At 39.7% G+C, this 27,123-nt stretch overlaps 1 protein-coding gene across 5 annotated transcripts in view; it reads right to left on the bottom strand.

The window, feature by feature from the left end:
• The window catches only part of LOC128686596 (uncharacterized), an 85,496-nt gene that overhangs the window by 40,978 nt on the left and 17,395 nt on the right, over positions 1–27,123 (bottom strand). For all 5 annotated transcript variants that reach the window (XM_053773538.2, XM_053773537.2, XM_053773535.2 and 2 more), the window contains exon 3: positions 25,984–26,197. In XM_053773538.2, the coding sequence (XP_053629513.1) occupies positions 25,984–26,197 (214 nt within the window). The remainder of the gene's footprint in view (positions 1–25,983; positions 26,198–27,123) is intronic.

Here is a 27,123-nt window from a genome sequence, read left to right as displayed (position 1 = left end):
AAATAAATGGGATTAAGTCAGGAGTATCTGAGAGAGTTAGAGCTAAGAAAGGGGTAGCAATAATGTTGAAGGACCAGTTATGGAAGGAGAAGAGGGAATATAAATATGTAAATTCAAGGATTATGTGGATTAAAATAAGGGTCGGATGTGAAAAGTGGGTCATAATAAGTGTGTATGCACCTGGAGAAGAGAGGATTGTAGAGAGAGAGAGAGAGAGAGAGAGAGATTTTGAGAGATGTTAAGCAAATGTATAGGAACCTTTGAACCAAGTGAGAGAGTAATTGTGGTAGGGGACCTAAATGCTAAAGTAGGAGAAACATTTAGAGAGGGTGTGGTAGGTAAGTTTGGGGTGCCAGGTGTAAATGATAATGGGAGCCCTTTGATTGAACTTCGTATAGAAAGGGATTTAGTCATGGTAATATGTATTTTGGGAAAAAGAGGATAAATAAGTATACAAAATATGATGTAGGGCATAATGACAGTAGTTTGTTGGACTACGTATTGGTAGATAAAAAGACTGTTGAGTAGACTTCAGGATGTACATATTTATAGAGGGGCCACAGATATATCAGATCCCTTTCTAGTTGTAGCTACAGTGAGAGTAAAAGGTAGATGGGCTACAAGGAAAATAGAAGTAGCAAGTAAGAGAGAGGTGAAGCTGTATAAACTAAAAGAGGAGGCAGTTAGGGTAAGATATAAACAACTATTGGAAGATAGATGGGCTAGTGAGAGTATAGGCAATGGGGTCGAAGATGTATGGGGTAGGTTTAAGAATGTAGTGTTAGAGTGTTCAGCAGAAGTTTGTGGTTACAGGAAAGTGGGGGGTGGGAGGGAAGAAGAGCAACTGGTGGAATGATGATGTAAAGAGAGTAGTAAGGGAGAAACAGTTAGCATATGAGAGGCATTCACAAAGTAGAAGAGATGCAAGGAGGGAAGAGTATATGGAGAGAAAAAGAGAGGTTAAGAGAGTGGTTAAGCAATCTAAAAAGAGAGCAAATGAGAGAGTGGGTGAGATGTTATCAACAAATTTTGTTGAAAATAAAAAAATGTTTTGGAGTGAGATTAATAAGTTGAGGAAACCTAGGGAACAAATGGTCCAAAAGTATATATACGTTCTTACCACTAGTGCCCCAAACATATATAAACGTTTTATTTTTCCTGCCTTCAAATTTGGCACGATTGGTCTGAGATGCCTTGTCAGCACAGAATGGGTGTTAACACTCAGTGTGCACTGTATTAAAAAATCTAGGGCCTTGTGGAAGCACCAGGTCAAATGAGAGCCAGCTAGAGCAAACAGCGTGGCAAACACCTGGGATTCACTGATTTCATGTAGTATTAACTCTCCCATTTTAAGAGGAAAGTGATTTTGACAACGAGTTTAGTGGCTTTGAAAGGGATGTGGCCATAAGTGGTCAAAGAAATATCAAAACCTCGATAACATCCCATGTGCAATATTTGTGCAACACCCTTTCAGAATGTCTTATAACCTATGCCCTAAGTAAAAAGAAACAATTCTGGAACATAATGCTTGTTCAGCAGGCTGGCTGGCCAGCTGCGTGGCTGGCCGGCTGCTGGCGGCCTGGTTCTATCTCCGTTTGTTTGTCTGTATCTATGTCTAGCTGTCTGTCTCTGTCTCTGTCTATCTGTCTCTGTCTATCTCTGTCTGTCCCTGTCTATCTCTGTCTCTGTCGATCTCTGTCTGTCCCTGTCTATCTCTATCTCTCTCTGTCTATCTTTGCCTCACAGGTACACATAAATACGTACAAGTATACATAGTGTAAATGACCTAGGATAACCCCAAAAATCCAGACAAAGTACTATACTCTGCTTGAAAATATGAGTAAACATGATGACGTAGTCTTGTAGCTCTCTCTGAGACAGATAGACAGATAGACAGGCAGCTTGACAGAGAAATAGACAGACATGTTTGTGTACCAGCGAAAACAAAGCAGGGCCAACGCTCATCAAATGTCACTTCTAATCTTATCTTATCAAGTCTTATCACTGCACCCTCGCGAATGCTCATCAAATGTCAGCTCTTATCAAATGTTATCTTATCACATCACTGTCAGGGGTAGACTGAGGCTTGTTTTACATGCTTCAATGGAAGAAGAAGAAATTCTTCTTCTTCTTATTCTTCCTTCTTCTTCTTCCTTCTTCTTCTTCCTTCTTCTTCCTTCTCCTTCCTTCTTCTTCTTCCTTCTTCTTCCTTCTTCTTCTTCTTCCTTCTTCTTCTTCCTTCTTCTTCCTTCTTTTTCTACCTTCTTCCTCTTTCTTCTTCTTCCTTCTTCTTCTTTCTCCTTTTTCCTTTTATTTATTTATTTTATTTATTTATTTAATGTCTTTGTAAACAGTACGTTGCAATTGTGTATATACAATAGTGGGATGCAATGCAAAGAGAGCCTCTATTATGCTTTGGCATTATGGGCCAGCTTAACATTATTGGCTTACATTCTACTTAATACTAAGAAATAGTATATCATAGTTGTACAGTAGGGAAGTAATTATTTCATAGTTGTACAGTAGAATATTAATTATAAATGAATCAAAATTTGTATAATACAAAGATATACGAATTTATATTCTAAAATGCTTTTGTGAAAAACAATGATTCAATTATATTCCTGTCAACAATGGATAAAAGGTTCAATGTGATTGTTTCAGTTATGATGTGGGAGTACATAGGTGAGTAAATGTATACTGAGTATTTAGCATTTAGTCTAGGGTGATTAAGTGGCTTTTGAGAAGAGTCTTAAATTGATTTTCAGACTTGGTTACTTTAATATCTTCTGGTAATGAATTCCATATTTTGGGGCTCTTTATGTGCATAGGGTTTTTACACAGTGTGATACAGACATGAGGTATATCAAAAAGAGATCTGTGTCTTGTGTTGTGGTCATGTGTCCTGTTTAGGTTGGTGAGGAAAAGTTTGAGTGGGGGGTTTATATTTGCGTGTATTGTTCTGTGTATGTAGTAGGCACATGAATAAGTATGGATGTTCTTAATGGTAAGCAGATATCAGACTTTTGAAAATTGGTGGAATATGCTGGCGGAAGTGGGAATTTGTTATCATTCTTACTGCTGCCTTTTGCTGGGTTATTAGGGGTCTTAGGTGATTGGATGTTGTTGATCCCCATGCACAAATTCCATATGTAAGATAAGGGTATAAGAGTGAATGGTACAGTGTGAGGAGAGCTGATTGTGGAACGTAGTACCTTATCTTTGATAGTATGCCTACAGTCTTGGAGATTTTCTGGTGATTTGTTGTATGTGTGTCCGGAACTTAAGGCTACTCTCAAGGTGGATACCTAGGAATTTTCCCTCTGTGAATCTTGTGAGTGATGATCCATTTGGCGTAATGTTAATTGGATCATTTGCAGCTTTGTTTCCAAACTGAATGAAATAGGTTTTATCAGTGTTCAAGGTAAGTTTGTTAGACATCATCCAGGCAGATATTTTCTGCAATTCAGCATTGACTGTGTTTGCTAGTACGACTGCATTTGGGTGGGAAAATACATATGTAGTGTCATCTGTAAATAATATGGGTTTGAGTAGCTGTGATGCATTCGGTAGATCATTGATGTAGATGAGAAAGAGTGGTCCAAGGACGCTTCCTTGTGGGACTCCTACTGTGATTGGTTGGGTGGAGGAGTTTGCATCATTTGCATACACATATTGAGTTCTGTTACTAAGGTATGACTTTAGGTAGTTGAGGGAGTGGCCTCTGATACCATAGTGCATTAATTTGGAGTACAGAAGTTCATGGTCGACTGTATCGAAAGCTTTACGTAAATCAATGAAAATGCCCAGCGGGACTTCTTTCTTTTCAAGTGCAGTATATATTAGTTCTAGCATGTGTATGATAGCGTCATTTGTGCTTTTATTATTTCTGAATCCAAACTGACAAGGGTTTAATGTGTTGTGTGAAGTGAGGTAGGAATAGATCCATCTATGAATTAATTTTTCAAAGATTTTAGAGAGCAGTGGTAAGTTAGATATTGGTCTATAGTTATTCAAGTCAGCTTGGTCACCTCCTTTATGGATCGGAGTGACCCTCACTATTTTGAGGATTGTTGGGAAGGTAGATGATTCAATGGATTTGTTAAAGAACGTTGCAATAATTGGTGACAATACTTAAGAAGCTTTTTTGTACATAAAAGCAGGCAAGTTGTTTATGTCTCCTGCCTTGTTTTTAAGGGTGTTTATGATGAGCATTACTTCAGTGGGGTTGGTTGGAGCTAGGAATAGCGTATTTGGGTAGGTTCCTATGAGGTAGTCTGATGGACAGGCGTTTGTCTTCTTCTTCCTTCTTGCTGGGACATATAAATGCTTTGTATATATTCCAAGACAATAGTAAATGACCAAGGCAGGTGTAAATGTCCACCTGTCAGTGTGTTTGTGACAATTTGAGTACAATTTCAGTACCTAATACTAGTGTCAGAGCAAAGATTGGCTATGAAATGACAAGAGCTACTGTAAATTGTAATTGTCAGAACAGAAAAATTATATAAAATACAGGTACCATACGACTTACGACCGAGTACGGTTCCAACAAACCGGTCGGAAGTCGAAATGAACGTAAGTCGAACCTTACTGCTGAATATCAACATCACATTTTTGTAATGACTTTATTTTGTTTTATTTTGGTATTTCATTTTTTACTTTACTTTTTATGCTGTTAGTACTGTATTTTATACTGTAAGGTTTAGGATAAACACTGTGTACAACACAAACAGTCGTTTATTTCCCAGAAATTTGGCATAGAAAACACGGTCGTAAGTCAAATAACCATATGTCGAGCAGGTCGTAAGTCAGATGGTAGGTGTAATATGAAAAAGAGAAAAAAAGGTATATCGGCAGCACTTCTGCAAGCGGCAAGACTCGATGTTGCTGTCATGTGAGCATCCAGTGCCAACTTCTCGGCCTCATATCTCTGTAAGTACTGACCCTAATTTTCTTTTTTATCCTATAACACTTAGAAAAATGTGCTATTTATTTCCATAAAAAAAAAATTATTTTTCAAAATATTCGTGGCACTGGGATAGTGAACGTATATATACGTTTGGACCATTTATGGGTTAAATGGAGAATTAGAGTTATCGGGAAGATGGAGGGAATATTTTGAGGAATTGTTAAATGATGACGAAGATAGGGAAGCTGTGATTTCGTGCATAGGGCAAGGAGGAATAACATCTTGTCCGAGGGAGGAAGAGCCAGTTGTGAGTGTGGGGGAAGTTTGTGAGGCAGTGGGTAGAATGAAAGGGGGTAAGGCAGCTGGGATTGATGGGATAAAGATAGAAATGTTAAAAGCAGGTGGGGATATACTTTTGGAGTGGTTGGTGCTATTATTTAATACAGTGGACCCCCGCATAACGATTACCTCCGAATGCGACCAATTATGTAAGTGTATTTATGTAAGTGCGTTTGTACGTGTATGTTTGGGGGTCTGAAATGGACTAATCTACTTCACAATATTTCTTATGGGAACAAATTCGGTCAGTACTGGCACCTGAACATACTTCTGGAGTGAAAAAATATCGTTAACCGGGGGTCCACTGTAAATGTATGGAAGATGGTAAGGTACCTAGGGATTGGCAGAAAGCATGCATAGTTCCTTTGTACAAAGGCAAAGGGAATAAAAGAGAGTGCAAAAGTTATAGGGGAATAAGTATAGTTCCTTTGTATAAAGGCAAAGGGGATAAAAGAGAATGCAAAAATTATAGGGGGATAAGTCTGTTGAGTATACCTGGCAAAGTGTATGGTAGAGTTATTATTGAAAGAATTAAGAGTAAGACGGAGAATAGGATAGCAGATGAACAAGGAGGCTTTAGGAAAGGTAGGGGGTGTGTGGACCAGGTGTTTACAGTGAAACATATAAGTGAACAGTATTTAGATAAGGCTAAAGAGGTCTTTGTGGCATTTATGGATTTGGAAAAGGCGTATGACAGGGTGGATAGGGGGGCAATGTGGCAGATGTTGCTGGTGTATGGTGTAGGAGGTAGGTTACTGAAAGCAGTGAAGAGTTTTTACGAGGATAGTGAGGCTCAAGTTAGAGTATGTAGGAAAGAGGGAAATTATTTCCCAGTAAAAGTAGGCCTTAGACAAGGATGTGTGATGTCACCGTGGTTGTTTAATATATTTATAGATGGGGTTGTAAGAGAAGTAAATGCAAGGGTCTTGGCAAGAGGCATGGAGTTAAAAGATAAAGAATCACACATAAAGTGGGAGTTGTCACAGTTGCTCTTTGTTGATGACACTGTGCTCTTGGGAGATTCTGAAGAGAAGTTGCAGAGATTGGTGGATGAATTTGGTAGGGTGTGCAAAAGAAGAAAATTGAAAGTGAATATACAGGAAAGAGTAAGGTTATGAGGATAACAAAAAGATTAGGTGATGAAAGATTGGATATCAGATTGGAGGGAGAGAGTATGGAGGAGGTGAATGTATTCAGATATTTGGGAGTGGACGTGTCAGCGGATGGGTCTATGAAAGATGAGGTGAATCATAGAATTGATGAGGGGAAAAGGGTGAGTGGTGCACTTAGGAGTCTGTGGAGACAAAGAACTTTGTCCTTGGAGGCAAAGAGGGGAATGCATGAGAGTATAGTTTTACCAACGCTCTTATATGGGTGTGAAGCATGGGTGATGAATGTTGCAGCGAGGAGAAGGCTGGAGGCAGTGGAGATGTCATGTCTGAGAGCAATGTGTGGTGTGAATATAATGCAGAGAATTCGTAGTTTGGAAGTTAGGAGGAGGTGCGGGATTACCAAAACTGTTGTCCAGAGGGCTGAGGAAGGGTTGTTGAGGTGGTTCGGACATGTGGAGAGAATGGAGCGAAACAGAATAACTTCAAGAGTGTATCAGTCTGTAGTGGAAGGAAGGCGGGGTAGGGGTCTGCCTAGGAAAGGTTGGAGGGAGGGGGTAAAGGAGGTTTTGTGTGCGAGGGGCTTGGACTTCCAGCAGGCATGCATGAGCGTGTTTGATAGGAGTGAATGGAGACAAATGGTTTTTAATACTTAACGTGCTGTTGGAGTGTGAGCAAAGTAAAATTTATGAAGGGGTTCAGGGAAACCGGCAGGCCGGACTTGAGTCCTGGAGATGGGAAGTACAGTGCCTGCACTCTGAAGGAGGGGTGTTAATGTTGCAGTTTAAAAACTGTAGTGTAAAGCACCCTTCTGGCAAGACAGTGATGGAGTGAATGATGGTGAAAGTTTTTCTTTTTCGGGCCACCCTGCCTTGGTGGGAATCAGCCAGTGTGATAATAAAAAAAAAGTATGTTGAGTATACCTGGTAAAGTGTATGGTAGAGTTATTATTGAAAGAATTAAGAGTAAGACGGAGAGTAGAATAGCAGATGAACAAAGAGGCTTTAGGAAAGGTAGAGGGTGTGTAGACTAAGTGTTTGCAGTGAAACATATAGGTGAACAGTATTTAGATAAGGGTAAAGAGGTTTTTGTGGCATTTATGGATTTGGAAAAGGCATATGACAGGGTGGATAGGGAGGCAGTGTGGAAGATGTTGCAGGTGTATGGTATAGGATGAAGGTTACTGAAAGCAGAGAAGAGTTTTTATGAGGATAGTGTGGCTCAGGTTAGAGTATGTACAAGAGAGGGAGACTATTTCCCAGTAAAAGTAGGCCTTAGATTGGGATGTGTGATGTCACCGTGGTTGTTCAATATATTTATAGATGGAGTTGTGAGAGAAGCAAATGCGAGGGTCTTGGTAAGAGGTGCGGAGTTAAAAGATAAAGAATCAAACACAAAGTGGAAGTTATCACAGTTGCTCTTTGCTGATGACATGTGCTTTTGGGAGATTCCGAAGAGAAGTTGTAGAGGTTGGTGGATGAATTTGGTACGGTATGTAAAGAATATTTAAAGTGAATATAGGAAAGAGTATGGTGATGAGGATAACAAAAAGATTAGGTGACAAAAGATTAGATATCAGATTGACGGGAGAGAGTATGGAGGAGGTGAATGTACAGTAAGACCTCACTTTATGGTGTTCTACTAGTACGGCGATGTCAAATTATGACCAAAATTTGCTATATGGCAAGCGGTTTTCAAATACAGCGCGCCCCACTTGGTTTGTTTACATTCTCCGTGACCACATCTATTATGTCAGGAAACTTTCCAAAATTTCAAGCGTTTCAAAGTTACTGCGTATTTTATATTTGTATACTCTGATAATTATACTTATGTGTACCTGTACCTAAATATACTTACACACTTTGCTGGTGTGAAGGTACACATTAAAATCGCTAAGTCTCTCTCTACTCATGACGCCAATACTACGTAATAATAATCACTATTGGGCACACTAAATGTCTTATTTTACATTAATATAGGCATTTTCATTAATCCATCTATGATATTTTCCTCAAAATTATATATGAAACCCGTTACAAAGCATATACAGTGGTCCCTCGTTTTTCGTCATTAATCCGTTCCTGGAGCCGTTACTATAAACGAAATTTATGATTTACGAATCAATTTTCCCCATAAGAAATAATGTAAATACAACTAATCCGTTCCTGACACCCAGAGGTATTAAAACAAAAAAAATTTTAACATGAAATATACATGTAGTACATAAACAATACAATGGGAAATGATGAATGAAACATTAACAGCATAACACTTACCTTTATTGGAGATTCTTCTTAGTGTATGGGAGACTGGAGGAGGAAAGAGAGTGGATTGTTTATAGTTTGGAAGGGGAATCCCCTTCCATCAACACCTCAGGTACCATTTGCTTTTCTGGGGTTGCTTCTCTTCTATGTTTCTTAATGCCACTATGACCACCTTGAGAGTCACTGGAGTCCTGTCTCACAAAATAACTGTGGAGAGAGCTCTGTTTCTGGCATCTCTTTAACACTTCCCTAAAATGGCCCAAGACTTTGTCACTGTACATGTTGCCAACATGGCTTGCAACAACCTTGCTAGGGTGATGTTTCTCCATAAAGCTTTCCATCTTACCCCACATAGTAAAAATCTCTTTAATTTCTGAAGAAGGCACCTTCTTCCATCTCTCTTCCTCCTCTGCAGCAAGATTCTGAGCTGCGATGTGTTGCTCTTCCTGCTGAAGCTCTTGCAGCTCCTCAGTGGTGAGCTCTTCATTGTGGTCTTCCACCAATTCTTCCACATCCTCCAAACTCACATCCAACCCCATGGAACTCCCCAGTGCCACAATTGATTTTACAACAGACATAGGCTCATTAGGGTCAGTCCCAAATCCTTCAAAATCCCTCTTGTCGACACAATCTGGCCACAATTTTCTCCAGGCAGAGTTCAAAGTCCTGGTAGTCACTCCCTCCCAAGCCATACCTATAAGGGTTATGCAGTGGAGGATGCTGAAGTGTTCTCTCCAAAATTCCCTTAGGGTCAAGTGAGTGTCTGTGGTCACAGTCAAGCACCTGTGAAACACTGCTTTTGAGTAGAGTTTTTTAAAGTTTGCAATAACCTGCTGGTCCATGGGTTGGAGGAGAGGAGTGGTATTCGGGAGCAAGAACTTTACTGTGATGAACCCAAACTCCTCGAAAATTAGATCATCCAAGTTTGGAGGATGAGCAGGTGCATTGTCCATTACTAGCACGCACTTGAGATCCAATTTCTTTTCCAGGAGATACTCCTTCACACTAGGGCCAAACACTTCATTGAACCACTCGACGAAAATTTCCCTCGTGACCCATGCCTTACTATTAGATTTCCAAAACACACACAATTTACTCTTCATAACATTGTTTTTCCTGAACACTCTGGGATTTTCAGAATGGTACACTAGTAATGGCTTCACTTTGAAATCCCCACTAGCATTAGCACAGAACATTAGCATCAGCCTGTTTTTCACAGGCTTGTGTCCTGGCATTGCCTTTTCCTCTTGTGTAATGAAGGTCCTCTTTGGCATTTTCTTCCAAAAGAGGCCTGTTTCGACACAACTGAACACTTGTTCAGGTTTCAGTCCTTCAGCCTCTATGTACTCCTGGAATTCATGCACATATTTTTCAGCCGCCTTGTGGTCCGAACTGGCAGCCTCACCATGCCTTACCACACTGTGTATGCCAGTACGGTTCTTAAATCTCTCAAACAAGCCTTTGCTGGCCTTAAATTCACTCACTTCACCACTATTTGCAGGCAATTTCTTTACCAAATCTTCATGCAACTGCCTAGCCTTTTCACAAATAATCGAAGTCATAAGAGTATCTCCTGCTAATTGTTTCTCATTTGTCCACACCAATAATAACTTCTCAACCTCTTCCAGTACTGGTGATCTCATTTTTGTCAGCATAGTTACTCCCTTTGCAACAACAGCATCCTTTATTTCCTTTTTCTTGGCCACTATGGAACATAAGGTTGTGTAGGGTTTCTTATACATCCTGGACAGTTCAGCCACACTTGTACCACTTTTATATTGTTCAATGATGGTTTTCTTAAATTCAGTCGTATTTCTCACCTTCTTTACCATAGGCTTGGCACTAGGAGCTTTCTTTGGAGCCATGGTAGCTTATTTAGTACAGTGGACCCCCGGTTAACGATATTTTTTCACTCCATAAGTATGTTCAGGTGCCAGTACTGACCGAATTTATTCCCATAAGGAATATTGTGAAGTAGATTAGTCCATTTCAGACCCCCAAACATACACGTACAAACGCACTTACATAAATACACTTACATAACTGGTCGCATTCGGAGGTAATCATTATGCGGGGGTCCATTGTACAGCAGGGCCCCGCTTTACGGCGTTTCGCTTTACGGTGTTCCGCTAATACGGACATTTCAAATTATGACCAAAACTCGCTATACGGCTCCCCCCACCTGTCTTTCTAATACGGTCACAGCTGCCCACCGAGTTTGTTTACATTCTCCCTGAGCACATCTCCTTATTATGTCTGGAAATTTTCCAAAATTTCAAGTGTTTTAAAGTTATTGTATATTTTATATGTACTGTACTTGATAATTAAACTTGTGTACACCTGTACCTAAATAAACTTACACACTGTCCTGGCATGTAGGTACACATTAAAATCACTAAGTCTCTCTACTCTTGATGCAATAATAATAATAATAATAATAATAATAATAAAAAATAATAATAATAATAATAATCTCTTGGGCGTATTAATGTCGCATATTACGTTAATATAGACATTTCCCTTAATCTATCTATGATATTTTTTTCAAAATTATATAAGAAACACATTATGTAACACACAAACATGATACATGCACCCACAGTATAAAAATTTATACAAATATATATGAGATGTTTACCAAACGGTTTGTAGAAGTTTCGGAAGAATTACGTTTTCTCTAGCCCGTCACCTGTTACTAGGGATAACTGTAGAAAAATATTCCTTTCGTATGCCTTCACTTTATAGCTATAATTCTGTACTAACTTGTACACAGTGTAAGAGTATTTGTTTCGTGATTTAATTATTATAATAATAATAAAAATATTATAAGGTAAAAGTTTCACAAACTCTTACAAATGTACATGAATGAACTAAAACTGGACACGTATTAATACCATCTATTTCGCCTGACCGAGTGACTTACTTCCATTGCCTTCACTCAGAGCATCATTTCTTCTCAAAATGATGTTACATGAGAATGGGAGTGTTCTTCTTTATTTATTCTACCGTATCAATGTAGAGACAACCTGTACACAATGTAACTTGTACACAAACCAGACGTGTACACTGTTTACAAAACTTACCTTCGCCTGGTTTGTTTACATAACTCTGTGCCTGTCCTCTCTCATGCACTCATTCTTTCTCTCTGGTATGGTAGCCTGCCTGACTACCATACATACCACACTTGATTTTTTACAATAAATACTACTCATCTCACCCTATATTTTAAGGTAAGTAATGAGTGAACTGTATATACATTTTATCACTCTGGGATGCTTAAATATCATAGAATAGTATGTGTGGGTGGGGTGGCCTGGTATGGTAGCCTGGCTGACTACCATACATACCACACTTGATTTCTTACAATAAATACTACTTGTCTCACACTAGATTAAGACTATAAATATTTTAAGGTAAGTAATGAGTGCACTATGTGTGTATTGTACTTTTTTATTGTTTTTTTGATGCCTGGTTCTATTGCTAACATAATATATGTTAGTGTAAACTTGTTATCTAGTGTTTGTATGCATTTGTAAGTGGAAAAAAAGGGTGTTCCACTTTACGGCGGTTTCCGCTTTACGGCGGTAGCCTGGAACCTAACCCGCCGTATAAGTGGGGCCCTCCTGTACTTGCAAGCACTAAAATAAATGGAATATTATGAAATATTTCGCTGGAGCACGTGAGGGGACCTTCGCTCACTGGTAAACAATGCCAGACTGGCTGCCGCCCCGGCTCACGCCGTGGGTACGCATCCTGGACGAACTACAACTCGCAAGTCAACCTATGAAAAGCGAGTCCATGTTCATACGAAAATACCCCTATGATTGGCGAATTTTACGATTGCCGGGAACTACGAAAAGCGGGGGACCACTGTAATCATGATACATACATTCACATAATAAAAATTGACGTAAATATGAGATTTGTTTACAAAGCGGCTGTGTAGGTAGTGTCGGAAGAATTACGTTTTCTCTAGTCAAACTGGGGGATAACTGTAGAAAAATATTCTTTTCGTATGCCTTCACTCTATATGTAGCAATTCACGACCCTTGTGGGTTTAGTGCTTTTTATTATGATATAATAATAATAATAATAGGTAGTACAGTGGACCCCCGGTTAACGATTTTAATCCGTGCAAGAGGGGTAATTGTTATGCGAAATAATCGTTTTGTGAATGAATTTTCCCCATAAGAAATAATGGAAATAAAATTAATCCGTGCAAGACACCCAAAAGTATGAAAAAAATTTTTTTTTACCACATGAAATGTTAATTTTAATACACACAAACTGAAAAAGGCATGCACACTTACATGACACTTACTTTTATTGAAGATCTGGTGATGATTGATGGGATGGGAGGAGGGGAGAGCATTATCTTCTTACTGTTTAGAAGGGGAATCCCCTTCCATTAGGACTTGAGGTAGCAAGTCCTTTTCCGGGGTTACTTCCCTTCTTCTTTTAATGCCACTAGGACCAGCTTGAGAGTCACTGGACCTCTGTCGCACAACAAATCTGTCCATAGAGCTCTGTACCTCCCGTTCCTTTACGATTTGTCTAAAATGGGCCACAACATTGTCATTGAAATAGTCACCAGCACGGCTTGCAACAGCTGTGTCAGGGTGATTTTCATCCATAAAGGTTTGCAGTTCAACCCACTGTGCACACATTTCCTTAATTTTTGAAGTAGGCACAATGGATTCCACAACTGGCATAGGCTTCTCAGGGTTAGCCCCAAACCCTTCAAAATCTTTCTTAATTTCCATACTAATTCTCACCCTTTTTACCACAGGGTTGGCACTAGAAGCTTTCTTGGGGCCCATGGTCACTTATTTTCCAGAAACAGCACCGAAAACACTGTAATAATACGAAATATTCCGATTGTATGCTTGGATGTTACCGCGGAGGCTGGCTGGTAAACAATGCCACCGGCGGAACATGTGAGCGCGTCTCGGAAGAAAATCGGTAAGCGGGTTTTTAAGCGGTATGTGAGGCAAAATTTTTGCAATTAAAGTAAGCGGTATGCGAAATAATCGCTATGTGATGCCATCGTTATGCGGGGGTCCACTGTATAGGTAGTAGGTTGGTAGACAGCAACCGCCCAGGGAGGTACTACCGTCCTGCCAAGTGAGTGTAAAATGAAAGCCTGTAATTGTTTTACATGATGGTAGGGTTGCTCGTGTCCTTTTTTTCTGTCTCATAAACATGCAAGATATCAGGTATGTCTTGCTACTTCTACTTACACTTAGGTCACACTACACATACATGTACAAGCATATATATACACATCCCTCTGGGTTTTCTGCTATTTTCTTTCTAATTCTTGTTTATTTCCTCTTATCTCCATGGGGAAGTGGAACAGAATTCTTCCTCTGAAAACCATGCGTGTTGTAAGAGGCGACTAAAATGCCGGGAGCAAGGGGCTAGTAACCCCTTCTCCTGTATATATTACTAATTGTAAAAGGAGAAACTTTTGTTTTTCCTTTTGGGCCACCCCGCCTTGGTGGGATACGGCAGGTGTGTTGAAAGAAGAAAGAGTAATAATAATAATAATAATAATAATAATAATAATAATAATAATAATAATAATAATAATAATAATCAGCTCCCAATGCGACCAATTATGTAAGTGTATTTATGTAAGTGTGTTTGTATATGTATGTTTGGGGGTCTGAAATGGACTAATCTAATTCACAATATTCCTTATGGGAACAAATTCGGTCAGTACTGGCACCTGAACATACTTCTGGAATGAAATAATATCGTAAACCGGGGGTCCACTGTATAGGTAGTAGGTTGGAAGACAGCAACCGCCCAGGGAGGTACTACCGTCCTGCCAAGTGAGTGTAAAACGAAAGCCTGTAATTGTTTTACATGATGGTAAGATTGCTGGTGTCCATTTTTTGTCTCATACACATGAAAGGTTTCAGGTATGTCTTGCAACTTCTACTTTCACTTAGGTCACACTACACATATATGTTTTTTTTTTTTTTTTTCAACAAGTTGGCCGTCTCCCACCGAGGCAGGGTGACCCAAAAAAGAAAGAAAATCCCCAAAAAGAAAATACTTTCATCATCATTCAACACTTTCACCACACTCACACATTATCACTGTTTTTGCAGAGGTGCTCAGAATACAACAGTTTAGAAGCATATACGTATAAAGATACACAACATATCCCTCCAAACTGCCAATAACCCAAACCCCTCCTTTAAAGTGCAGGCATTGTACTTCCCATTTCCAGGATTCGAGTCCGACTATATGAAAATAACCGGTTTCCCTGAATCCCTTCACTAAATATTACCCTGCTCACACTCCAACAGATCGTCAGGTCCCAAGTATCATTCGTCTCCATTCACTCCTATCTATCACGCTCATGCACGCTTGCTGGAAGTCCAAGCCCCTCGCCCACAAAACCTCCTTTACCCCCTCTCTCCAACCCTTTCGAGGACGACCCCTACCCCTCCTTCCTTCCCCTATAGATTTATATGCTTTCCATGTCATTCTACTTTGATCCATTCTCTCTAAATGACCAAACCACCTCAACAACCCCTCTTCTGCCCCCTGACTAATGCTTTTATTAACTCCACACCTTCTCCTAATTTCCACACTCCGAATTTTCTGCATAATATTTACACCACACATTGCCCTTAGACAGGACATCTCCACTGCCTCCAACCGTCTCCTCGCTGCTGCATTTACCATCCAAGCTTCACATCCATATAAGAGTGTTGGTACTACTATACTTTCATACATTCCCTTCTTTGCCTCCATAGATAACGTTTTTTGACTCCACATATACCTCAACGCACCACTCACCTTTTTTCCCTCATCAATTCTGATTGACCTCATCCTTCATAAATCCATCCGCCGACACGTCAACTCCCAAGTATCTGAAAACATTCACTTCTTCCATACTCCTCCTCCCCAATTTGATATCCAATTTTTCTTTATCTAAATCATTTGATACCCTCATCACCTTACTCTTTTCTATGTTCACACACATTCCCAAACTCATCCACTAACCTTTGCAATTTTTCTTTAGAATCTCCCATAAGCACAGTATCATCAGCAAAAAGTAACTGTGTCAATTCCCATTTTGAATTTGATTCCCCATAATTTAATCCCACCCCTCTCCCGAACACCCTAGCATTTACTTCTTTTACAACCCCATCTATAAATATATTAAACAACTATGGTGACATTACACATCCCTGTCTAAGACCTACTTTTACTGGGAAGTATTCTCCCTCTCTTCTACACACCCTAACCTGAGCCTCACTATCCTCATAAAAACTCTTTACAGCATTTAGTAACTTAACACCTATTCCATATACTTGCAACATCTGCCACATTGCTCCTCTATCCACTCTATCATATACCTTTTCTAAATCCATAAATGCAATAAAAACTTCCCTACCTTTATCAAAATACTGTTCACATATATGCTTCAATGTAAACACTTGATCTACACATCCCCTACCCACTCAGAAGCCTCCCTGCTCATCCGCAATCCTACATTCTGTCTTACCTCTAATTCTTTCAATTATAACCCTACCGTATACTTTTCCTGGTATACTCAGTAAACTTATTCCTCTATAACTTTTACAATCTCTTTTGTCCCCTTTTCCTTTATATAAAGGGACTATACATGCTCTCCGCCAATCCCAAGGTACCTTTCCCTCTTTCATACATTTATTAAACAAAAGTACCAACCACTCCAACACTATATCCCCCCCTGCTTTTAACATTTCTGTCATGATCCCATCAGTTCCAGCTGCTTTACCCCCTTTCATTCTACGTAATGCTTCACGTACCTCCACCACACTTACATTCTGCTCTTCTTCACTCCTAAAAGATGGCATACCTCCCTGGCCAGAGCATGAAATTACCGCCTCCCTTTCTTCCTCAACATTTAAAAGTTCCTCAAAATATTCTCGCCATCTACCTAATACCTCCCTCTCCCCATCTACTAACTCCCCTACTCTGTTTTTAACTGACAAATCCATACTTTCCCTTGGCTTTCTTAACTTGTTTAACTCACTCCAAAATTTTTTCTTATTTTCATTAAAATTTCTTGACAGTGCCTCTCCCACTCTATCATCTGCTCTCCTTTTGCACTCTCTCACCACTCTCTTCACCTTTCTTTTACTCGCCATATACTCTGCTCTTCTTATAACACTTCTGCTTTGTAAAAACCTCTCATAAGTTACCTTTTTCTCTTTTATCACACCCTTTCCTTCATCATTCCACCAATCACTCCTCTTTCCTCCTGCCCCCACCCTCCTATAACCACAAACTTCTGCCCCACATTCTAATACTCCGTTTTTAAAACTATTCCAACCCTCTTCAACCCCCCCACTACTCATCTTTGCACTAGCCCACCTTTCTGCCAATAGTCACTTATATCTCACCCGAACTTCCTCCTCCCTTAGTTTATACACTTTCACCTCCCTCTTACTTGTTGTTGCCACCTTCCTCTTTTCCCATCTACCTCTTACTCTAACTGTAGCTACAACTAAATAATGATCCGATATATCAGTTGCCCCTCTATAAACATGTACATCCTGGAGCCTACCCATCAACCTTTTATCCACCAATACATAATATAACAAACTACTTTCATTACGTGCTACATCATACCTTGTATATTTATTTATCCTCTTTTTTATAAAATATGTATTACTTATTACCAAATTTCTTTCTACACATAGCTCAATTAAAGGCTCCCCATTTACATTTACCCCTGGCACCCCAAATTTACCTACTACTCCCTCCATAACATTTTTACCCACTTTAGCATTGAAATCCCCAACCACCATTACTCTCAAACTTGATTCAAAACTCCCCACGCATTCTCTCAACATTTCCCAAAATCTCTCTCTCTCCTCTACACTTCTCTCTTCTCCAGGTGCATACATGCTTACTATAACCCACTTTTCACATCCAATCTTTAATTTACTCCACATAATCCTTGAATTAATACATTTGTAGTCCCTCTTTTCCTGCCATAGCTTATCCTTCAACATTATTGCTACTCCTTCTTTAGCTCTAACTCTATTTGAAACCCCTGACCTAATCCCACTTATTCCTCTCCATTGAAACTCTCCCACCCCCTTCAGCTTTGTTTCACTTAAAGCCAGGACATCCAGTTTCTTCTAATTCATAACATCTACAATCATCTCTTTCTTATCATTTGCACAAACATCCACACACATTCAGACTTTGACAATTTTCTTCTTCTTATTCTTTTTAGTAATCTTTACAGGAAAAGGGGTTACTAGCCCATTGTTCCCGGCATTTTAGTTGACTTTTACAACATGCATGGCTTACGGAGGAAAGATTCTTATTCCACTTTCCCATGGATATAAAAGGAAAAGTAATAAGACCAAGAACTATTAAGATAAAATCAAAGAAAACTCAGATGAGTGTGTATAAATAAGCGTGTGCATGTATGTGTAGTGTGACCTAAGTGTAAGTAGAAGTAGCAAGACATGCCTGTAATCTTGCATATTTATGAGACAGACAAAAGACACCAGCAATCCTACCATCATGTAAAACAATTACAGGCTTTCATTTTACACTCACTTGGCAGGACGGTAATACCTCCCTGGGTGGTTGCTGTCTACCAACCTACTACCTTTACACGTACATACATGTACAAGCAAATATATATATACACACACCCCTCTGTGCTTTCTTCTATTTTCTTACTAGTTCTTGTTCTTGTTTATTTCCTCTTATCTCCATGGGGAAGTGGAACAGAATTCCTCTTCCGTAAGCTATGCGTGTTGTAAGAGGCGACTAAAATGCCAGGAGCAAGGGGCTAGTAACCCCTTCTCCTGTATAAATTACTAAATTTAAAAAGAGAAACTTTTCTTTTTCTTTTTGGGCCACCCTGCCTTGGTGGGATATTGCCGGTTTGTTGAAAAAAAAAAATAATAATAATAATAATAATATCTTCATTCGCTCTAAAAATGGTGTGTTGCTGTTTGTTTATTCTGTACTAACTTGTACAACTTGTACACAATGTAAGAGTATTTGTATTGTGAGGTAATAACTATTATAATAAAAAAAATATTGAGGTAAATGTTTTACAAACTCTTACAAACGTATGTGAATGAACTAAAAGTAGACACATATTAATACGCATTTATTTCACCTGACCAAGTGATCGCCCACTATCTGTTCAGTTTGTGTTCTTACATTGTCTCAACTCTGTATCTCGTTCTCTCTCTTTTGTTTACTCTTTCATTAACCAGTTGGCTCTCATTGACGATGGCGTCTAAGCTTAGCTGTGATAAAATGAGGAGTCGAAAGCCTCTTGCTTTAAGTGCCAAGTTAGAGGATGATGGTGTGCCATTCTGATTTTATTCAATAAACACCCTGCCACTCACCTCTCAAACATTAATATTAATATTTTAAGGTGAGTAATAAGTGTACTCTGTGTGTATCTTACCTTTTATTGTGTTTTTAATACCTATTTCTATTGCTAACTTAATATAAGTTAGTGTAAACTTGTTGTCTGGCATTTATTGCATATTTTATATGTGCTCTGATAATAATGCTTGTGAGGCTGTGCGGTAGCCGGCCAGAGGGACAACATTATGTTTTCTCTGCTCAGCCACCAGAGAAAATGTTTATGAATCTGCGTTTGGCCCAGCCACTCCCCCACTCCGCTTTTGATTACAATTTTCGGCATGAATTATTCATTACTTCTCCCTTCGTTTATGATGGCATCTAAAGGTAGTTGTTAGAAATGATTAAATTCAGTGAACAAGGTATGTCAATGCTAATAATATGGCTCTGGGCCACAGTGTAGGTAGCCGGTACGTGTAGCCCAGGCGGGCTACACCTACCGGCTACCTACACTGACTTCCTACAAATAAATACTACTCACCTCTCTTCCTATATTAAGACTACACATGTTTTAAGGTAAACAGTAAGTGTACTGTATGTATATTTTAACTCTCTGGGATGTTTAAATTATCGTATATTAAGTATGAGACGGGGAGCCAGGGCTACCTACACCTGATTTTCTACAAATAAGTACTACTCACCTCTTGCCCTACATTAACATTACAAATACTTTAAGATGAGTAATGAATGTACTGTGAATGTATTTTACTTTGTGTGTTTTTAATGCCTAGTTCTATTACTATCTTAATATAATTTAGTGTAAACTTGTTGTCTGGCATTTATGTGGATTTATAAATGGAAAAAATGGCGTCCTGCCTTCCAGCGATGTCTGCTTTCTGGCGACAGCCTGGCTACTGTATTCAGATATTTAGGAGTAGACTTGCCAGCAGATGGGTCTATGAAGGATGAGGTGAATCATAGAATTGATGAGGGGAAAAGGGTGAGTGGTGCACTTAGGAGTCTGTGGAGACAAAGAACTTTGTCCATGAAAGCAAAGAGGAGAATGTATGAGAGTAAAGTTGTACCAATACTCTTGTATGGGTGTGAAGCATGGGTGATGACTGTTGCAACAAGGAGGAGGCTGGAGACAGTGGAGATGTCATGTCTGAGGGCAATGTGTGGTGTGAATATAATGCAGAGAATTCGGTGTTAGGAAATTAGGAGAAGATGTGAGATTACCAAAACTATTATCCAGAGGGCTGAGGAGGGGTTGTTGAGGTGGTTCGGACATGCAGAGAGAATGGAACAAAACAGAATGACTTAGAGAGTCTATAAATCTGTAGTGGAGGGAATGCGGGGTAGGGGTTGGCCTAGAAAGGGTTGGAGGGAGGGGGTAAAGGAGGTTTTGTGTGCGAGGGGCTTGGATTCCAGAAAGCATGTGTGAGCGTATTTGATAGGAGTGAATGGAGACAAATGGTTTTTAATACTTGACATGCTGTTGGAGTGTGAGCAAAGTAACATTCATGAAGGGAATCAGGGAAACCGGCAGACCAGACTTGAGACCTGAAGATGGAAAGTACAGTGTCTGCACTCTGAAGGAGGGGTGTTAATGTTGCAGTTTTATAACTGTAGTGTAAAGCACCCCTCTGGCAAGACAGTGATGGAGTGAATGATGATGAAAGTTTTTCTTTTTTGGGCCACCCTGCCTTGGTGGGAATCGGCCGATGTGTTAATAAAAATAAAAATAATAAAAATAATAATAATAATAATAATAATAATAATAATAATAATAATAATAATAATAATAAACAGTAAGGAGAAACTTCAAAAGGCTGCCAGTAGCTGGTGCCACCATCAGTAAAACACTGGTAATCACTACTAGTACACTTTTCACCTGTCTAAACTTAGAAGTCTATAAGTATTAGGTTAAGTCTGCCTGAAATGCCTCAGCATGATAGTGGCTTTCTTTGCTCCATTTATTTATTTAATTTGTTTATTTTATGTCTTTGCAAACAGTACATTGAGATTTTGCATTTACAATAGTGCATTGCAATGCAAAGAGAGCCTCCATTATGCCTAGGCATTATGTAAACACACATTGTAACCTTTACAAAGAAATAAACATTTTATTTATTTATTTATTTATCTAAGGAACCTCCCTTGAGGGGGAAATTCGCATCCTGAAATTTCCACTGGTATCCAGAAGCAAAAAATCGACCGAACGATAGTTCATATCCTGAAAAATTCACATGGTGGGGCGTTCGTAAGCAGAGGTTCCACTTTATTTTATGACTGTTCATGGTTCAATAAGTTAACCCTTTCAAGGTTTCTGACATGCTAGTACAGCTTACGCGCCAGGGTTATTGATGTACTAGTACGCATAAATTCTAGCTCCTTCAAATCAAGCGGGAAACAGCTGGTAGGCCTAGATGTGAGAGAATGGGTCTGAGTGGTGAGTGTGCATGGTAGGAAAAAATTCTGGGACCCAGTGGCGCATTGTGGGAATGCCATTTTAGTACACCTTGCTCACAATGCCTCGCGGTAAGAAACTCCTCACTCCTCGGCGAATTGGGACACTTTTGTTCCCCAGTGACAGCTCTAATGCAGATGGAAGTGCCAGTGAAGATGAGTTTCAAGGTTTTGATGAGGTTGTGACCGAAACTAATGACCATAATACCGGTAATAGTGAGGAAAACCCAGACGACCCTCAGCCTTCCACCTCTGATGCTGGGCCATCTAGTTCACATTCAGATGTACCAGAACCAAAGAGAAAACTCCTATTTTCCCATATCCTGGACTCAGATGTCAGCACTGGTGATGATAGTGATAGTGAATATGAACTCCAAGCTCTTGAAAACAGTTCCAGTAGCAATAGTGAAGTGAAATATTCTCCAGTGAAGCATCAGTATATATGACGGTATATGCGCTCTGGTAGTGTGCCATATGCTATTCCAAGGGGAAGGAGTACAACTCGGAGTACATCCCGTGGCTGTACAACAGGAACAGATAGTGAAAATGAAGATGATAGTGTTGCAATTGGGATGGAAAATATGCATGGAGGTGGTAGTGGTGGTGCCGGCCGTGAAGCACCAGCAGTGGGCCATGCTGCCACCCACGCTGCCACCCACGCTGCTGACTCAGCTGATCTACAACAAAGGCCACCATCCCCCACCCGCCCACCACACCAGCCTCCACAACCACAACCTCCACAACCACAAACTCCACAACCACCTGTCAATATCTGGTACCCACCAGCAGACTGCACCTGGGATTGGCAGGAAGCTGACAATTTTGTTTCAAATCCCCATCAGTTTGATGAAAGGCAAAGTGGAATACAGCCATCTTATCCACTTGGGAACAATGCCAGTGAACTGGAATGTTTCGAGTTATTCTTTGACGAACCCCTGACGGAAATTGTCAGAGAAAGTAATAGATACTTCGATTACACCATGGCAAACACAATATTTTCACCAAAATCACGCCTACACCAGTGGAAGGAGACAACTGTGGCTGAGATGTATCTTTTCTTTGCCACAATAATGCTTATGGCTCATGTGTATAAGCACACTGTGAAATCATACTGGTCAACAGACCACCTGATTGAAATCCCAGGTTTCAGCGATATAATGCGAGTGAATCGATTTGTGCTACTATTACGTATGCAACACTTCTCAGACCAAACCAGGCCTGACAGAAACGACAGGTTATATAAGATTAGGAATGTGTTTGTGTATCTGAAAGAGAAATTCAATATGTATTTTGATCCCTTCAGGAAGCTTGTTATTGATGAGTCTTTGATTCTGTTCAAAGGCAGACTCTCATTCAAGCAGTATATACCAAGCAAGAGGAAATGCTTTGGTATAAAGTTGTTTGTGCTTTATGATTGCTACAGTGGTCTTGTATTGGATATTACTGTGTACACTGGAAGTTATACATTGCACAATACCAGGAAGTTATTGGGCATCTCTGGTGATGTGGTTAGAACAATGATAGAACCATATCTTGGTAAGGGGCATATATTATATACTCATAACTGGTACACAAGCCCCTCACTCAGTGATTTTTTGCGAGTGAAGATGACAGATGTGCGTGGCACAGTGCATGCAAATTGTAAACATATGCCCAGGTTTGAGCTGGCACTCGTAGAGGTGAGGTGCAGGCGTTTGCTGCCAATGACATCATGGCATTTCGGTGGCATGACAAACTAGATGTCACACTGTTGTCATCAGTTCACCTTAACAAAATGACGAACACTGGCAGGCAGCATGGAGACAGCAATGAACTCATTCTAAAACCTGCAGCTGTGATTAACTACACCCTCAATATGCACTCACTGGACAAATGTGACATGCAGATTGGGTTTGCTGATTGTGTTCCTAAGAGTTATAAGTGGTACATAAAACTCTTTTTCCATCTTCTGGACATTTCCATGCTCAATGCTTATAATATATATAAGATGAGGACAGAAGCAAACCACCATATGGTGAATTTTGTTTGTCTGTCATCAGACAAATAGTATTCAAGTACCAAGGAACAACACCTGCAATAGACCGCCCACTAAATTATCAACAACTACCTTCTCATCTGAAGCATGGTGATCACTTCCCAATACAACTGCCTGCTACTGCTTTGAAGAAAAAGGCTCAGAAGAGGTGTTATGTCTGTGCACATGCAAAAAAAACGCCCACAACAACGCAGAAACACTCGTTTTATGTGTGAGGAGTGTAAAACACCACTGTGCATGACACCATGTTTCAAAGACTTCCACAGGCTGCAGAACTTCTAGAAACATTCCCTGTGACTGTACATGTGTATATAAAATATAGAAAAATAGTAATAAACAACATTTTATATTGTTTGTGTGTGTAAACAACTTTTATAAACAATATAGTGACAACAGTGTTTGCGCAGTTATTGTGTAGTAAATAAAGAGAAAAAACTTACAAAATAGTGCTCATATTGGTCTCACAGGCCATAAAAGTTACTTGAAACAAAAATAAAAAAATAATAGAAAATAATACCAAAAAAACTAAATACTGTAAACTAAAACTGGGTGATCGGCAGTCAGCGATGTTGCCATATGCTGGTCATTTTCTGTCAACTTCACACCTCCATATCTCAATAAGTATTGATGGTAAAAAATTTTTGTTTAGCCTATAATATTTAAAAAAAAAAAAACACTATCTTTTCATAAGAAAAAATAATTTTTTTTTTTTAAATTTTTCGACCCTGAGAACAAGTCTGGGAGAAGGCCTGTCGACCCTGAAAGGGTTAAGAAAGCAGTATATTATATTATATTTCCCTACAATATACTGGGGAACCAAGCATTCGCCATTTTTCAACATTTGCGAGGTTCTTGATCCCATAACCCTTGCGAATGTTGAAGACCTGTAATACAAAAATGAGAAAAAAAAAAGTATATCGGCAACACTTCTGCAAGCTGCAGGATTCCATCTTGCTGTCAGGTGAGCATCCAGCACCAATTTCGTGGTCTTATATCTCAGTAAGTGCTGGTCCTATATTTTTTTTTAATTTGGTTTTATTCCACACAGAAAATTGCCCTCTTTAATTTAAAAAAGAAAATATATATATTTTTTTAAAATATTCAGAGCGCTGGGCAAGTGAACATAGATCTACATTTGGATAGTTAATGGGTTAATAGTAATGACTGGCTAAAAATACTATTTTACTACACCTCTGAACAACATCCAATTCAGTGGACCCCAGGTTATCGGCCGGTTTGGTTATCGGCCAACTCGGTTATCGGCGGGGTTTTGGGCGCTCAGTTATCAGCCATTTTGGACGCGTCCATCCACCGGCTGGGGCAGCCTGCGCTTCAGTTTGGCTTTGTCTCTCGGTGGCTGAAGAAGCTTCTGCTCATACATCCAAACATTTCACTTGTTTACCATTGTTTTTAGTGGTTTTCTTGCAGTGCAACTGTGAAATAAGTAACCATGGCTCCATGGCAAGGCTTGGAAGGGAGTGACTTCACAGACTTTGAATTCTGCTTGGAGAAAACTGTGGCCAGATTGTGTCCAAGAGAGGGATTTTGAAGGGTTTGAAACTCACCGTGACCCTGACCCTGCCAACCCTGTGGACTCTATTGTGTCTTTGGGGAAGTCCCTGGGGTTGGAGGCAAGTGGTGAAGATGTGGAAGAGTTGGTGGAGGACCACAGGGAAGAGCTTACCACTGAAGAGCTACAAGAGCTTCAACTTGAACAGCAACAGACTGCAGCTGAGGAACTTGCATCAGAGGAGAAGGAAGAGGGAGTGAAGGAGGTGCCTTCTTCAGAGATTAAAGAAGTGTGTGCAATGTGGACCAGGGTGCAAGCTTTTGTAGAGAAACACCACCCTGACAAAGCTGAAACAAGCCATATCTGCAACATGTTTAGTGACAAAACCCTGTCCCACTTCAGGGAAATCTTAAATAGATGCCAGAAACAGAGCACTCTGGACAGTTATTTTCTGAGACAGGGGTCCAGTGACTCTCAAGCTGGTCCTAGAGGCAATAAAAGACAGAGAAGGGAAGTAACTCCAGAGACAGATTTGCTACCTAAAGTCTTTATGGAGGGGGATTCCTCTTCCAAACACTAACTCCTCCCTCTTTCCTCCTCCCTATCTTCCAGAAGCCAGCATTAGCCTTCAATAAAGGTATGTAATACTTACATAATTGTAAAAAAAATTATTTTTTTGTGAATATTTTTGTTTGAAACGAATTAATTTTATTTCCATTAATTCTTATGGGAAATATTAATTCGGTTATCGGCCATTTCAGTTATCGGCCGACCTTCAGGAACGGATTACGGCCGATAACCGGGGGTCCACTGTATCTCAAAAGTTTTGTTATGACAAACAACACTGATCCTGATTATTTCAGTTTTAACACATCCTACCATGTTATGAACACAAAATATACTGCTTATAGATTCTTATTACAGTACTTTCACATTGAATTTCAGAGAATTCACTCCTTAAACAGCCAATACTGCTTGTGGGAGCTTACCTGTAAGACCCAACACAGTCCACAGCTCCCTGGTAGTAAAGATATGGGTGGATTAAGCGACTCTCCAACACGTTGACATCAGACACGTTTGGCAGAATTTGCCTGAGACTTGTCCAAAAGCCTTGTAATGTTGGGAAATCTTCAATAAGTGGAGACTGACCACTGAGTTCTGACTGAATACAACTATGGAGCAACATTCCACGGTTTAGCAAACCTATAAGGAAAATATGTAAAATCATGTATTATTTTATTCACGAGTGCAACATTTTTTCTGGAATATGTAACCTTCAGTTTAATGGATGACAGATTTATACGATTTACAAAGCACCAGACACATCTGCTTATTCAGCACCTTGAATACATATAGAAAGTTGACAACTTTATCAGTTTCCTATTAACATTATGAGCTTGTTGCTACCTTGACCAAATTACTGATATTATATAAATTGTAATGAAGGGGCAATTAAAACAATTTGACAATTACAGTGGTACCTTGGTATATGTCCACTTTGGAATAAGTCCAACTTGGTATACGTCCTGTTTGGACATGAAAAGTTTTGCTTAGTACATGACCTTTGTTTGGAATGCGACTTGCGTGCTAGAATTTGTATGGGTCAAAATGAGTCACAACACCGTGCACTATCCTTATTTACCTCTCTCTCAAGACAAAGCCACGACTCCCCACTAGCGTCAGTATGCCCGTTGCTGCCATTCAATGAACAACCAGTGCTATAATGTGATTTTGTGGAGCACAAGACTAAGATGGATGCATTCTCTTCAGGCTCGGAAGAGGAGATAGAGGAAGTCCCTACTTCATTAATCAAGGAAATCTTTGCCAAATGGATGAACATCAAAAACTTTGCAGAGAAGTACCGCCCCCAACCAAGCCCAAACAAACCGTAATAGCATTGTCTGGAATGACCAGACAATGTCACATTTCCGAAATATCCTGAGGAGAAGGCAGACGCAAAGTTCTTTGCTTGGTGAGCTTGAACCAGGTCCAAACAGGGAAAAAGAGACAGAAAAGAGAAGGGGACTCTCCTTCCAAACAATAACATTTCCTCCTCCTCCTCCCTTCTTAGCACTATCCTAGTAGGCATTTGACTCTTTTCAGCAAAGTAAAGTGAGGTTCAATTTGCA

The sequence above is a fragment of the Cherax quadricarinatus genome, chromosome 12 (assembly GCF_038502225.1).
Source record: "Cherax quadricarinatus isolate ZL_2023a chromosome 12, ASM3850222v1, whole genome shotgun sequence".
NCBI lineage: Eukaryota > Metazoa > Arthropoda > Malacostraca > Decapoda > Parastacidae > Cherax > Cherax quadricarinatus.
This window is presented reverse-complemented; position numbering and strand designations above follow the sequence as displayed.